Source organism: Cryptomeria japonica, chromosome 6, assembly GCF_030272615.1.
Source record: "Cryptomeria japonica chromosome 6, Sugi_1.0, whole genome shotgun sequence".
Classification (NCBI taxonomy): domain Eukaryota; kingdom Viridiplantae; phylum Streptophyta; class Pinopsida; order Cupressales; family Cupressaceae; genus Cryptomeria; species Cryptomeria japonica.
The window spans coordinates 445,180,592-445,197,090 of NC_081410.1; the positions used below are offsets into that span (position 1 = coordinate 445,180,592).

The following is a 16,499-nucleotide window of genomic DNA, read 5'->3' on the forward strand; positions in this document are numbered from 1 at the left end:
CACCACCACCCTGCCACCCCCCCCACCGCCGTCCCCCCGCCGTCCCCAAATTTAGACCCTTGATCCCCCCGTCTCAGAGACACGTCCCCGCGTCCCCCCATCCCCAACGCCCATGGAACACTACCTATTACTGACCCTCGTAGGTAGATGAGGTTCGGTAGAGGGTCCTCCAGAGTTTGATTGATCATCTTCAGAGCAAGCACTCCAGATCTGGTTTTCGTTTGAAGTCTCTAGGACTCCGTTTGAGATACTTTCTATTTTTAGCAGTCCTGCTATTTTTAGCCAGTGGGTTGGGCAAGGACAGATTATGGTTTGGCAGTCTCCAGTTCAGACGGCAGGCATTTTTGATGGTTACTTAGAGAGATATTAATATTTGATTATTTATAATTAAATATTAAATGGCGAACTTTAATGTTTTAATATTTAAAATGTCACTTTAAGTTGTAACTTAAGTGAGGGTCTATCTATCATCAGATGGGGCCAGTTTTGTATTAAGTGGAGAACAATTATTTTTATTTTGACTTTGGAAGTGTCAAAATAAAATAATTAAAGTTAAAACCCTTTTTTGCAAGCCAAATCGCACTTCTTAGAAATCGCGCCAACCCTAAAGGAGAGGTTTTAAGAAGATTTTTGGTCTTCTTTCCTTTATGCTGAGTTTTGATAATATTTTTGGAGCTCTGAGAGGAGTTTTTGGCCAAGGGTTTCAGCCGAAGAATCTTCTGCAGTAATTAGAGGTATCGGTACAGGGAAACGTAGGATTCTTGTGCAGCAGCATCAGAGGCTGTGAAATACCAGTCGATCTTGCTCTTCCAATTGGTTTCATTCAAAGATCAAGGTTGTGTGTAGCAGCAGACAGAGAAACCAAGGCACTCATAGGAGAGATTCTTTGTGGCTGTATGGCTGCCTGGGGAAATGGCGCCAATCTCCCAAGGCTGTGATTTTGCATATGGAGTGATCTAAAATCAATAAATAAAATAAGGAGGTATTTATCTTTTATTATTGTTATGTATTCAGGGTAAATGAAGGTTGAACACATGTAACAAGGGTTTGATCAGTTAATTTCTGAATAAGAAGTTATTTCCAGCGCTTTCCTATGTTTGCTTTTTGTTCTTGAAATGGTTAGAATATACTTGCTGTTTTGAAAGAATGCATAGAACAAACCAAAAAACGCAACAGGTTCAACTAAACTACAGCGTCTAAGCAGAGGGCCTCTCGAGGTTCTAACATTCTGCCACTTGTGGGCCAAGGGGTGGAATTGTCTTGGTTAGATGTACCATGCCCTTGGGCTTCGTTGTGGTGAATAGTTTACACTATCACCCTTTCCCCTCCAATCCCTACTCTGGTTGGTTGTTGGAAATGAAACTATAGAATGGATCCAAATTGGTGATGCTGTCTATCATTTCATAAATGTTAATTGTTTATTTACTTTTAAAAGTACAATAGATATTATATGATTTAGTTATAGCATATTATTTGTAAACAAATTATATTGTTGGAATTGTTTCTTTTGGGAAAAAGTCAGGTATACCCCAATAGGGGACATTACAAGTTGATGTAAAACGGCCAACAAAGAAATATTTACTATATAGCCACTGGTAAGTGGGATGACAAGTGACTTCCCAATATATGAGCAAAGGGGTACATAGACTGCATAAGTGCATCGATAATGACCAGATGTGTTAAGTGAACTATAATCTTACTTTGTATTCTCAATAACTTGAAAATTATCTTGAATTAAGCTTTTATCATTTCTTTTATTCTTCATCATTTCAATCCTCCAATGGCATCCATATATGGGATGGATTCAACTCCTTTCAAAGAAGAAATTGAAACTTCTCACAAGTTCTTAGATGAAAATATGTCAATATTTGTTCCTGTCAAAGTCTACATGACCATTCACAAAGTTGTATCTCTTGCTAGTAATTGTGGAAAAACTTGCAACTATAAAAGAAGAGTTGTCACAACCATAAACAAGTAGAACTCAATAACATGAATATCCGAGGAATGAACAAAATACAATCAATAGAGAACTCCAAATAATAATATGAAAATGCACTTTATAAAAAAAAAGATCAAGAGATTTTTCAACTAAAATTCAATTATTGCAAAACAGTGCTAGATTTGGTTTCATCACAAACCATAGATGTGAAAAACTTCTTATAGCTGAATATTGAACATAAAATGCTTCAAAGATTGATCCGCTGGTCTCTAAGTACTTTTCAGGTGACAACGAAGCATTTGTTCAGTTTGTTTCATGCAGTTTTACTGCCAATAAAATGTTTTCTAACATGGAGTATGTCAGTTTTAATTTTTTTGAAGTGCAATTTAAGGCTTCTCAAGTGGAGGGGGATCACAGAGATTTATGGTCCCATGTGTAATGTTATTTTTTTACATTGAAAAACAAAAATGTAAATAGTAACTTACAGAGACTTATGATCCCACGTGTAATGATATTTTTTTAAATTGAAAAACAACAATGTAAATAGTAACTTAAAAAGAAAACGTAACTGCAATTCCATTTCATACAAAAAATAAACATCTAAGGAGACGGCAAAAAAAACTGTGACATTGATTCTTGGTTAGCAATCTTCATTGAAATATAATTGAAAAAATACAATATGTAGAAAAGCAAATTCTTTACCAGTTCAAAGCTCAAATACATTATATTTTGCTCACGAAACAGATATCTACAAGATGATAATTTCACATTTAATAATGAAAAAAGATTCTACTTTAGAATTGACATAAATATGCTAGCATAAGGCAAACATCTTAATCCACAAATTAATAACCCAAGAATGCGTTGTTTATAGAAGTTATTTCAATAACAGAAACCAATTGTCTATGCAATTCTGCAAGTTCACTTGTGTTAATAATGTTTGAAGATGACTTGATTTTCTCTGCAAATTCTGGTATTTGATTGATTCCTTTTAAAAGGATGCTGAATGGAATAATAACAATTTGATCTCCAACCCAATGTCAAAAACTACAAATTGGAAAAAAATCCATTTTGTGTGTATCCCACCATAATTGCAGTCCATGAGAACATATCTTATTTGAGGCATTTTGTCAAACAGTTCATGTACCATGTCTATGCTTCCACATTTTGCATACATGTCTACCAGTGTAGTTGCAAGTAAAACATCTAAACAAAAAACCCCTTCTATAATGTTTTGATGGATGTCCATACCTGTTCCAAAGCTTCCATTTCAGCGCAGGAAGAAAGAATGCTGAGAAAGGTTATCAAATTTGGCTTTAACCTGCCAATTGCATTTCCTTGAAAATTATCAAATTATCAACAAATCGATTTTGTTCATATCCTACAATCATTGCATTATTAAGATTGCCGTATCTTTGAGGCCTTATGTCAAAGAGTTTGGATGCCTATTATATTTACAAGAAAGCTTCTGGGAAAAACACTCTATGTTTTTTTGTGTAACGATGGATTGCACTCACTTTGAGACATTATGTCAAACAGTTTAGATGTCTAATCTATTTGAAAGAAAGCTTCTTGGAAAAAAACTATGTATGTTTTTTATATCCTGATGCACTCAGCAATCTATCATGATACAAAAACATACACAATTTTTTCTAGAAGCTTTCTTGTAAATATATCATTCACTATAGAAAACAAATGCCTATTCTATCTTTTCATACTTTGCATATATGCTTCTTTCAAAAAGAAAATGAGAGGGATAAAAGTGCTTAGCTCTATTATTTGAATCATTTTGGAGAATGCAATAATATTTTAATTAACTATTTATTTAATAATATTAATGTATACAGAGATAATCATTTAATAATATTACACATAAAAAAAATATTCAAATAATGAGACAGAGATGAATTAACATTAAAACTTTCAATATTATTATTCACAATGGAAACCATATGTCAAGATATTTTGGATTTAACAGAGATCATTTAATAATATTACACATAAAAAAAATATTCAAATAATGAGACAGAGATGAATTAACATTAAAACTTTCAATATTATTATTCACAATGGAAACCATATGTCAAGATATTTTGGATTTAACAGAGATCACATCTATCTTGCCACTGTCGAATGACTGACCTCGGTGACAATTTGGGAATCAAATTCTTCTGCATGAGTTTCTTGAATTTAAGAGAGAACGCTTGTGATATTGCATTCACTTTGAAAAGAGAAAAAATAAATATCAAACACAAAACTTGTGCATGTTTCATATGAATATATAAGAAAGAAATTTTAATAGTACTTCCAAAGAAGCCACGAAAAAAGAAGACAAAAAATACTTATTTCACAATATGCAAAATTCGACCTTATATTCCAATGGTTCCTGAAAAATAGAGATCTTTCTAATAGGAACCCATATTAAACCTACAACAAAGAAAAATAAAATCGAAATCATTCATACTATGGAGGACTACCAGACAAAAATTTGGAGCTGGCCTACAACTCGGAGCTTCTTTGCAGTTCTCCCTTTGTTCATACGCAATCAATATTATTGCATCAAAGATATAAAGAATGCTACGAAGTCATAAAAGGGCTTTGAAACGTTAGCTAAAAAATAACATGTCTATAAGACTGGTAAAGGCCATAAATCCATTATTTGTCAAAAGACGAACGGTTAAAATTTAATGACACAGATGAACTAATTTTTTTTTCAAGCAGAAAACTACATACATGTTACAGGCAAGAGGAACTGCTTGAATTATATTAAAAAAAAATGAAACTACAAGAACAATGAATTGGAAAAACAAAGTTATTCTAATATAGAAAATTGCTTTCGCCAATGTCCAGTAATTTTTAAATTGATATACAAATTCTCAAAGAAATCTATGTATTTAAATAAAAACTCCGAATAATTTTAATTAAACAATTGATTCAAGAATTTATATCATCTGCAACTTTTTTAAAATTCAATGCTATTTTTTTCAAATCACGCCCCACTCAGCCCACATCGTGCAATGCAGCTCTTTCCCAATTAAAACCACACATCATGCACAACTAATACCATGTAAAATATCACTCACTTGTGGTCTTCAAATGTGAAATACACAAACCACAATGAAACAGATTGAAGACTAAAAAGAATTCTACAGCCTTGTTGACACCAAATATTATATAACCTTCAATCTTGTAGAAAAAGATATTAGGGCATGAGAAGCACTGTACATGCCAGGTCCCACGAGCAAAAAGTATGGAAAAAAATAGCAAAAATAGAGAAGTTATGACTCTCATTTATCTATAAACCAACAGCTTCTACTCAGAATAAAAAATACCAATTACTTGCCTTAGATTGTATGCACAATAACAAAAAATGCATAAAATGGTGTGAAACTCTTGAAAGACTACATAACTATCAAATTCAACAAATAATATTATAAGAGATGCAAGCCTATTGATTCCAAGTCGGAACCCTGAAAATGGAACAAAAAAACTTGTAGCCTGAAAAAATAGTGCACGGGTAGAGACGCAATTCCTTCCACAAAATGTAAGCAAAACAGATTATGGAGCTGTGCACGGGCTAGGGCATCGAAGCCCTAGCTCGTGGGAGGCGTCTGCGTGCTGGTGCGTAGGTGGGAAAGAGGTGAGTGCTGGTGCAAGGAGGGGCTGATCTCAGGGTTGCAGGTGCTGGTGGAGGTTCGGTGGCTGCGCAAGGTGGGTTGGTGCTGCGTGCGGCAGGGGCTTGGGGCTTCCTGCGTATTCGTAGTCTGCATGCAAGGAAGGGCGATGGGGGTCCGATCTACCCTGTGGTGGAGCTTGGAAGGGGGGTTGTTTGGTACCTTGCAGGGGTGTGTGGAGCCCTTGCTCATTTCTTTTCGGGGTGTGGGCTTTTCGCGAGGTGCTATGTCTAGTATTGGTGGAGAGGCCTCGAAGGCGTCTCCCGACATAGATTTCCATGCTACAGTGGGTTTAAAATCACCATCCCAAAGTGTCAAGACCTTTGAGAATAACCTTTTTGCCTCAAATTCGGGGTTTGGTAGTGCTAGTGGCTCTCGGATTACGAAGATTAATGGTTGTCTGGAGAGGTGCAGTGAGAGGTCGAGGTTGGTTATTCCTCCGGAGATGATAGCTGAAGATGTTGAATACTTTTCAAAACACTCATTATATTGCAAGTTTTGGGGGATGAGGGTTTCTCTACAGTTTTTGGAGAACTGGAATCAGAGGACTTGGGCACCAAAAGGGGAAATGGAGATTATGTTGCTGGCAAACAACTACTTCAAGGTTACATTCAACTGCATAGAGGATCACAATAGGGTCTTTGAAGGAGGGCCATATTTTTACAACCAGGTGGGGTTGTTCATCAAACCTTGGCATGCGGGGTTTAACCCTTCAAAGGAGCTCCCGAATAGGGTCCCAATGTGGGTTCGTTTACCGCATTTTCCGGTGGAATGTTGCCGGGAGGATGTCTTGCAGATGCTCACTTTAGTGCTTGGGAGGCCAATTGGATCCTCAACGCAAACCTTGGGGAGAAAGGTAATGACTTTCGCCCGTATCTGTGTTGAAATTGATCTTAGTAAGCCCCTGCCAGATGCTATAGATATGTATGTTGGTTCTTATTCTTGGGTTCAGCAATTCTATTATGAGACTTTACCATTTCGGTGCCGTCTGTGTCATGAGTATGGTCATTTGCAGCGCAAGTGTCCTGGGTATAAACCGGTGGTGCGCCAACCTCAACAACCGACCCGTAACATAGATGGGGCTGACAAAGGAAAAGTTGCCATGTCTAATGAAGTTGTGGGTGTTGATGGTTTTGTCCCAATTAAGACAAAGAACAGGAATCGGGGACAAAAGAGGCCCCTACAGGAGAGACGGGAGGAGGATACCTTAACAGATTTGAAGCCTTGGACGACCTTACCCAACAGGAGGTGAACCCAAGGTTAATTCCTTTGGATCAGGGTGCATCAGGGTTGGTCCCTAATAGTGTGAATTGGGACTCTACCTAGGCTCTGCAAGTAGTTGGGAGTCAGCAAATGGAGATGGATCAGCCAGTAGTGGCTCAATTGGGGCCCATTTCTGGTGCTGAAGTGAAGTTGGCTGGGGGGGATGGTTCTCCTGCAACTCAAAAATTGGAACCTGCTGGGGTCAAAAGTAACAAGATCGCCTTACATTTGGGTCTTCATCAGAAGGACATTAAAAAAGGAGCAACGGAGAAGATTTCGAAGGTTGGCAGAAAGAAGGATTTGGATAAGATCAAATTGATGGGGGAGAATTTGGTTGAGTCAGGGTCAGTAAAGACTCTAGATTCTCATTTTTCCAATCCCACAAAATGATTGTGCTGTCATGGAATGTGAGGGGCTTGAACAGTGGCCCTCGACAAAAAGTTGTTCGGGAGTTGATAAGGAGTCATTCTCTTGATGTCATTTTCTTGCAGGAAACAAAACTTTCTATGGAAAGTATGTTGGATTTGGTGCCAAAGCTATGGGGGAGAAGCCAGTGTCAATGTATTGGGGCAGTTGGCTCCTCTGGAGGGGTGGTCTGTCTTTGGAACCCCTTGAGGATTCGTCCTATTTGGTGGGTTGCCTCCAGATCTTCGTTATCCAGGTTGTTTCTAGTCTTGAGACTGGGGAATATATCTTGTTTACTAACATTTATGCCCCCACTGATCTTCAAGGTAAGCAGAACTTATGGTCTCCTATTTCTTTTATGCGAAGGTTGTTCCCTTTTCATCCTTGGATTATGGTGGGCGATTTCAATGCCATCCTAGAGTTGAGTGAAAACAAGGGTGGTGTTATGCGATTGGAACCTTCTTCTTTCCTTTTTTGGGATAGTATATAATCTTTGCATCTTGTTGACCTTAAGCATGGTAATGGTTTGTTCACTTGGAACAACAGGAGGGTAGGGAAGTATTGGATTGCGGAGAGGTTGGATTGTTTTCTGGTTTCTAGTTTTTGGGTTGGTGGGATGTGGTCCACATGTTCTGAGATTCTTGACTGGAGAGGGTCAGACCACTGGCCCATTAAGTTGGTATCTTCTTCTGCTCGGATCGCTCGCTCTCCTTCATTCAAATTCCAGCTTATGTGGTTACGGGATCCTTCTTTGCAGAATCATGTAGTGGAGTGGTGAAGGAAAGGGAGGCCAACCTTTGGCACTGCTATGTACACTTTTGCCAAGCAGCTGCAATTTGTTAAGTTTCGGCTTAAACGGTGGAACCGCCAATGTTCGAGAACATTTTTCATGCTAAGAAAGCTGCTCAAATAGTGTTGAATGGCATCATTAGTGAAATTAGAAACCATGGTTTGTCTGAAGCCTTGCTTAGGGAGGAAGACAGGGTTGTCAAGGCTTTAGAGGAATGGGAGCTTAGGGAGGAAATCTACTGGAAACAAAGAGCTCGTATTGATTGGCTTCAAGCGGGGGACAAGAATACTATTTTCTTCTTCAATTCAGTGAAAGCAAAAAGACATGGCAATTCCATTCATGTTCTAGTCAATGATAGAGGTGAGCAGTTTTTATCCTTGCAGGAGATTTCTAGGGAGTCTTTACAATATTTTCGGTCCCTCTTCAACGAGGATTCGCAGGGGGAATCGGAAGAGGAGAATCAAGTTCTTGCTTGCATTCCTTCTCTAGTTACTAGGGAGATAAATGAGCAGCTTATGGGTCCTATTTTGCTGGAAGAACTTGAGAGGATTGTTTTTCACATGAGGAAGGGAAAAACTCTTGGACCGGATGGGTTTCCGATTGAATTCTTTCAAGATTTCTAGGATATTATCAAATTGGACTTATTGGAAGTGGTCCAAGAGTCCCAGAGGAATAAGCAGATGCTTCGGGCTTTGAATGCGACTTTCATTGCACTAATCCCCAAGTGTAATGGGGCTGACCGGTTAGGCCAGTTCCGCCCTATCTCTCTCTGTAATGTGATTTATAAGATCATCTCTAAGCTGATAGCAGATAGGTTGAAGAATTGTCTTGGGGATGTCATCTCTGAGGAGCAGAGCGGGTTCGTGGAAGGTCGCCAAATCTTGGATGGTGTGTTCATTGCTACGAAGACCATTCATTCTATGCCAACCTCCAAGGAAAAAGCTATGTTTATTTAGCTAGATATCGCTAAGGCTTATGATAGAGTTCGTTGGTCCTTCCTCCAGAAGATCCTTAGGGCTTTTGGCTTTGCTAATGAATGGACCCAATGGGTTATGAGTTGTGTTACGTCTACCTCCTTCTCTGTGCTAATTAATGGAGATCATACTGAGTTGTTTGGTGCTTCTAGGGGTCTTCGCCAGGGGGACCCCCTCTCCCCTTACTGATTCATTCTTTTGGCTGAGGGTCTGGGGAGGCTGATTAAGCATAATGTGGGTCTGGGTATTATTCAGGGTTGGAGTTGGGGTAATGACTTGCAGCCGTAGTCTCATTTGCAGTTTGTTGATGACTCATTTGCAGTTTGTTGATGACACGGCCCTGATGGGATTAGCTCGGATCAGAGAAGTTACTAATCTGCGTAAAGTTTTGGATGTTTATCTTGCGGCTTCGGGCCAGTTGATCAATGAGGATAAATCTTCTATCCTCTTCTTCACACACCTGGAACTATTCAGAGGAGGATTGCTCATATCTTGAGATTCCAAGTTGGCTCTCTGTCCTTGACTTATCTGGTTATTCCTATTTCTCCTGGTAACCCTCCTTGGGATTCGTGGCAAGGTATGTTGGATAAATTTCGCACGAAGGTTGAACATTGGACACACAGATGGTTATCCTTTGCTGGGAGGGTTCAACTGATCCAGTCGGTGGTTCAAGCTCTCCCGATTTATCGATATATGCTACAAGTGGCCCCTAAGTGGTTCTTGAAGGGTTTGCACCTGTGATACCGGTTCTCCCCTATTTTGGCTGGGTCCTGGTCCTGGTCCGTGCCCGGTCTTGGTCCTGGTCCGGTTCGCCCTGGGTCCCACCCGGGTCCTGCCCAGGCGGTTGGGTTCCCTGTGGGTTCTACCATGCAGGACCCACAGGGAACCCAGCCGCCTGGGCAGGACCCGGGTGGGACCCAAGGCGAACCCAGGAGGACCCGGGTGAACCCAAGCCTGTGGGTTCCCAAAAACGGGGCCCATGGGTTAGCAAGCATTTAAAAACAATAAAAAAACAATATTTTTAATCTTCTAATTACATCTAAACCCTAATCCGCCCCTCTATGATGCATTTCATGCATCAAAACATGCATTCAACCTATTCTACTTGCATTTTTGAAGATTTTTTCTCTACAATCAAGGTTCTTAGTTTCTGTATTTTTCTTCGAAGGTGACGACTACGAAGGTGTGAGACACGCATCAAAGGCATAGGAATCACTGGAGAAGAAGGATTTAGCCATTAAAGGTAAGTAAATCTGAATTTTTTTCAAGTTTTCAAGAATTTTTCCAAGTTTTTTTCAAATTTTAAAAAAAAATTTTAAAGTTTTTTAAAGTTTTTTTAATTTTTTTTAAAGAAGTCTTGTATATTTTTTTACACTTTGTATGCATAGTATGGGGTTATAATACCAAAATTTTAATAATTTTTTTCAATAATGTTGTGCGTTCTCTTTTCATTTTAGGTGCACTATTCATATAATCATACATAATGGCTGGAACTGGAAGTGCAAGTGCAAGCTCTAGTTCAGTTGCAAATGTCCGAAATGAAAATACCCCCTTTAAAATTGATCAAGATTCACCACTTTGGCATTATACAACAATGATCAAGCCAGTGTCTGGTGGTGGGGGTTTTGTTTGGCAATGCAACCATTGTGGCACTGAGTATACCAGCTCATACTATCGAGTGAAAGGCCACCTTTGTTTCATCCCTGGGCATAGAATAAAATTTTGTAAGGGATCAGATGGCAAGGGGCTGTCAAAAGCTCTAGTTTTGGGATATATTAGAGAACAAGAGGAAGCTGATAGGAGAAGTAGCAAAGCAAAGACTGATCATCCTCTTCTCCATCAAAGCTCAATGTCTAAGAGGCCTTCTAGTAGCATTGGCTCCACAAGACCAGCTGGTTCACATCCTTTCATGCAAAACCCACCAGTTGATGCAGTAGAGAATCAGAATGTTGTGGCTTCACGGAAAAGAGGCCCATTGGATTTTGCCTTCAAAAATGAACTGAGAGAGATTGCAGATTCCAAAATTGCACGTTGCCTTTATGGCAATGGGCTTCCTTTCAACCTTGTTAGATCACCTTACTTTCGGGACATGGTGCATACTCTTTGCAATACACCTTCTGATTATGTTTGTCCAGGGTATGAAAAGGTGAGAACCACCTTATTGGCAAAGGAGAAAGCATCCATAGAGTCACAGTTGAAGGTCATCAAAGATACATGGCAGGAAACAGGTGTGACCATTGTTTCTAATGGATGGAAAGATTGTAAAAATAGGCCATTGATCAATGTTATAGCAGTGTGTCCTAAAGGGGCAATGTTTTTGAAAGCAGTGGATTGTGAGGGGCAAGTGAAAGATGCAAGTTTCATTGCCAATATCTTGATAGAATGCATTGACATGGTGGGGCCTCAAAATGTTGTCCAAGTTGTAACTGACAATGCTAAAAATTGTAAGGCAGCAGGGACTATAGTGGAGGCTACATATGGTCACATCTTTTGGACACCATGCGCAGTACACTCACTCAATTTAATCATGCAAAAGCTTGGCACACAAATTGATTGGGTGAAAAAACTATATGTGGAGGGCGAGGAGATTCAAATGTTTGTGACTAATCATCATATGTCACAAGCCATTTTCAGGACCTTCTCCAAGTTGGAGTTGTTGAAGGTAATTTATAATTACTAATTTTAAATTTTATTTTTTAATTTTTTAGTTTTAAATTTGTATTTTTTATAGACTTGCATTTGATATATGTTGTGTATTTTGTTATGTCATGTTAGGTTGCTGAAACACGATTTGCATCTCACACGCTCGTCTTAAGACGACTTCTGAAGGTGCGAGACGCCTTGAGTTCTATGGTCATCAACAGCTTGTGGAGTGTATGGAAGCAATCCCACACAGAAAGAGCTCTAAAAGTAAGAGCATTGATCCTTAGTGAGAAATGGTGGGATGATGTGGAATATGTTTTGAATTTCACTGAGCCCATCATGAGCATGATCAGGTATGCTGATACTGATCGCCCATGTTTGGGCGAGATTTATGATGGCATGGATTGCATGGTGGAAAAAATAAAAGAAGTAATAAATAGAAAAGAAAATGACCCAACGGAAACATTTTTCAAAGTTGTGCAGAAAATTGTTGTTGACCGTTGGAACAAGATGACCATCCCCTTACATCTCTTAGCATTTGCTTTGACGCCAAAATTTTATAGTGCAGAGATGCTTGCAACACCAAGGAGGGTGCCACCATATAGAGATGCAGAGGTTGCTTCTGGCTATAGGGCTGCCTTTAAAAAGATATATCAAGATGAGGAGACAAGAAATATTGTCATGAGGGAGTTTGGCCAATTTGTATCTGCAAAAAATCATGATGTTGTAGCTCTTAATGCTAGATATGGGATGGATGCTGATGAGTGGTGGTATGTACATGGTCAAGGCTCCATTTACTTGCAGCCTCTTGCAATTAAACTTAACTCCCAAGTATGTATCTTTTTATTTTTTATTTTTATAGTTTTCCAATTCCATTTGATGCTATCATATTTTTATTTTATAATTTTAATTTATAAATTTCTAATTATGTTTTAACTTTTAACAGGTTGCAAGTTCTTCTTCAGCTGAGCGGAATTGGAGTACATACTCCTTCATCCACTTAGTCAAACGTAACCATTTGGGTGCAAAGAAAGCTGAGGATTTGGTCTACGTACACTCCAACCTTCGTTTGTTGTCACATAAGGACCCTGAATATAGTGAGGGTGTAACAAGGAATTGGGATCTAGCCCCTGAGTATGCTGATTTAGATGCTACAGTTGCACAACTTTGCCAAGTCTCTATAGACGAGGCGGTTATGGAATTTGAAAGAGACATAGCTAGTGGGAGTGGCATTCCATTTGATATTGGTTCAATTGATGCTGAATTTGAACCACTTGATGACCGTGGGTTTGGGTTGGATGCTTCAGATGAAGATGAATATGGAATTTAAATCCCATAGATGGCTTGTAATTTGAATGTTTAACTTTATACTTTATTGTGTCATGACATTTTCACATTTTGAAACTTGAAACTTGAATATTATCTTTTTTGCAAATTATGAATATGATATTACATTTATGATTTATGATATATCAATATCAGAATATTTATTGGCATTGGCAATTATGGATTTATGATTTATTGATTTATGATTTATCTGTTATCATCTATGTATCATTGTATGGGAAAGTTACATTGTATGTTTGATGTTTCATATTTGTATGTTTGAACTGTGAACATATATAATTTTGATGTTTGAAGTTTGAACATATATATATATATATATATATTAAAAAAAATTAAAATATATATATATATATGTACGGACTAACCTGTACCCGTACCCAAAAAAAAAAATTTTTTGCCGAATCCGTGAAACCGAACCCGAATCCGAACCGGAACAGGTAACTTAGGTTTGCACTCTTTGGCAAGGCATTTCTTATGGGCAAGCAATTTGTCCTCATACAAATGGTGTCTTGTCAATTGGGACTTGGTGTGTAGCCCAAAACAGTCGAATGGGCTTGGTTTAAGGCAATCTATTCTATTTGGGGAGGCTTTGGTGGCTAAATTGTACTGGAGGTGGTGTGTTAAATAGGATTGAGGCTGGGCTAGGATTTTGGCCTACAAATATATGCAAAGGATCCCGAAGGAGGAAATCCCAAGATACCCGCTTGAGGGAAAAGGCTCAAGGATTTGGAGCACTCTCAAGAAGGGGGCTTCTCTTATTAAGGAAGGACTCTTTTGGATATGTAGGAGGGGGGAAGAGGTCCTTTTCTGGTACGACTCTTGGGATGGATACCCCCCATCCTTGATCAGTTTCCTAACCTTGGGAATCTTTGCCAGAGGTTTTTGGAAGCAAGTTGGTCTAGGGTGAGCGACTTCAAGGTTGTTTATAGGTGTGGGCGACTGGAGTTGGAGCGATGGAAGGCTCCTAATGAGTGGTCGGTTGTTGGGATGGATGAAGAGTGTGCTGAGTTGCATGGCATTTTGGCGAGTAGACAGTGTAGTTCCCTCAAGGGTAGGGATGGACTTGCTTGGTCTCCGAATCCTAAAGGCGTCTTTATTGTGGCTAGTGGGTACCAGGAGTTGTCCCGTAGATTGGAGGGGAGGGAGGTGCACTAGTGGAAACATGTGTGGAATAATTTTTCTTGGCTGAAGTGTAACTGTTTCGCTTGGACTTTGGCTTTGAATAGATGCCTAACTTGGGACAATATTCGCAAGCGGGGATTCTTGGGGCCTTCCATTTGTGTTTTGTGTGGTAATGGGGAGGAAGATTCCTCACACCTGATCTTCAGATGCCCTTTCTCGCTGCTTATTTGGCATTACTGGTGGGGGGTGTGGAAGCATCCTTGTGTTCACGCGGATTCTCTGGTGGAGTTTTGGAGAAGTTTGGGCAAACCTCCTATCTTGTCCTCTTTTCTCCAGACTGTCTGGCATATTGGTCACATTTTCATACTGTGGCAGATCTGGCTCAAGAGGAATAGGAGGATCTTTAGGGAGGTCGGACTGTTAGTTCAGCAAGTGTGGAATAGAATCATTGTTATGATTCGGGAGACGGTGGAAGCTAAATGTGAGGTGAATTTTCTTCTGGATAGAGATGAGGCGGATATTGTGAGTAGGTTGGGTTTGCAAGAGTTGTCTCCCGCCTTAGCTTGTGTCAGGAGAGGTAGACGTGCTATGAAGAAGGTTCAAAGGGTGGGAAGGTGGATGCCCCCTCAAGATGAATTTATCAAGATTAACATTGAATGGCTCCTCTAGGGGTAATCCGGGCCCTGCTGGGGTTGGTGGTGTTGGTAGGAATCGTATTGGGGAGGTGGTTTTCTTCTTTTCGGTGCATTAAGGGCGGCAATCTAATAACCTTATGGAGGGATTAGCAATTTTCTATGCCCTGGAGCGTGCCTTGGAGTTGGGATGGCGGAAGGTTATCTGCGAATCGGATTCACAAATTATTGTTAATTTGTTGATTGAGCAGAAGGTGAGTGGGATTAATTGGCAGCTGGCAAGGATTGTTCACCAAATTCTTCAAATTAGTACTATGATGGAGCAGGTGTCTTTCATCCACATTCCTCGTGAATGGAATAGAGTTGTTGATTGTTTGGCTAAGTGGGCCTCGGAACATGGTAATGATTGGAAAGTTGAAGGTTGGGAGCATCTCTCCCTGGATTACTGTCAAGAATTGCAGAAGATCTTTGTTGGGGACATGGATAGTTATGAAGTTGGCTGATCTTTGGTTGGGTTTGTGGTTCCTTTCTGGGGCTTTGGGGCTCTGGTTCTCTTTGTAATTCTTGTTTCTGATTTTCAATAAGGTTTTTACCCCTTTATTCAAAAAAAAAAAAAAATTCCTTCCGCAAAACATGATTTTCTAGATGCTGGTCCACCGAAGACATGAAAACAAAATATAATACCAAAAACACAGAGAAAAATAGAACACCTCAAATATTATCTAGCTTGAGGTGTCAATGTACAACGTCCTTGCGCTGTAATCAATGACCTCTACGAGGCTTTTCATCACCAAATCAATGAAAAAAATAGAATAGATTGAACTATATATACACAATTATGTTGAACAAGAAGCACATAAAAATAACTGATCTTATTAAAATTCAGCGTTTTAGAAAAAAACATCTAACATTATGAATGGTAAACCAAAGTACAAATCATAATCCTCAAATTCAAAATATCTTAAAAACCCTTAAATTTTGTAAAATGCTAACCTTAGGTTCTGCAGATCACTCAACAAATTAAATCCTTGGCTAAATACGATATTGTGAGCAACAGATCATCCAAAAGTGTAACCTTCGATGTAGAACTCCTCAAATATTGACTAGCTTGAGGTGTCAATGTAAAACGCGCTTGCGCTAGCAGTAATCAATGACCTCTAGGAGGCTTTTCATCACCATGCCCGCTTCTTTTTCTCCCAATATTTTCTTCTCGACGTCCGCTGGAGCTCTCATCAACAGCAATAAGCACTCTTCATTGTCGTGAAACCCTCGCCCTTACACTCCCATGGTTAAAGCGGTAGCAGTTAATCGCGTTTTGTTTATACATTTTTTTATTATTGACCTTTTAACAGTTTACGATTTTTAGTACGCCTCAGATTGAAACCTATGAATTTGTGTAACAGGTGAGTGACTAACTCGTCAATGTTTTTCTCGGGGTGAAAAATATTTAATTCTGTTCGACAATGTTCATATTAAATAGTATATAGATTAATTAATTAAAACATATATACTCCCCAAAAAAACATACATTTTATTGAAAAATATATAAAGAATATATAATTTTTAGATTTGGAATATATCCAGGAAAAAAATTCATTTGGTCAAAAATTTATTTTGTATGTTTGAGATAAAATTTAAAAAATCTTTTAATAATAAATAGATACGAGAATTAATGATTTGCAAGCAGATTTAGTGTTGAAGATGTGCAAA

The 16,499-nt window shown here is 38.9% G+C and overlaps 1 protein-coding gene across 1 annotated transcript in view; it reads right to left on the reverse strand.

The window, feature by feature from the left end:
• Nucleotides 1-16,218, reverse strand: part of LOC131037511 (uncharacterized) — a 38,016-nt gene extending 21,798 nt beyond the window's left edge. Inside the window, exons 1-2 of the mRNA XM_057969669.2 lie at nt 15,783-16,218; nt 3,191-3,260 (exon numbers count right to left, since the gene is read on the reverse strand). Of these exons, the coding sequence (XP_057825652.2) occupies nt 3,191-3,208 (18 nt within the window). The 5' untranslated portion in view covers nt 3,209-3,260; nt 15,783-16,218. The remainder of the gene's footprint in view (nt 1-3,190; nt 3,261-15,782) is intronic.
• Nucleotides 16,219-16,499: the final 281 nt, after the last annotated feature.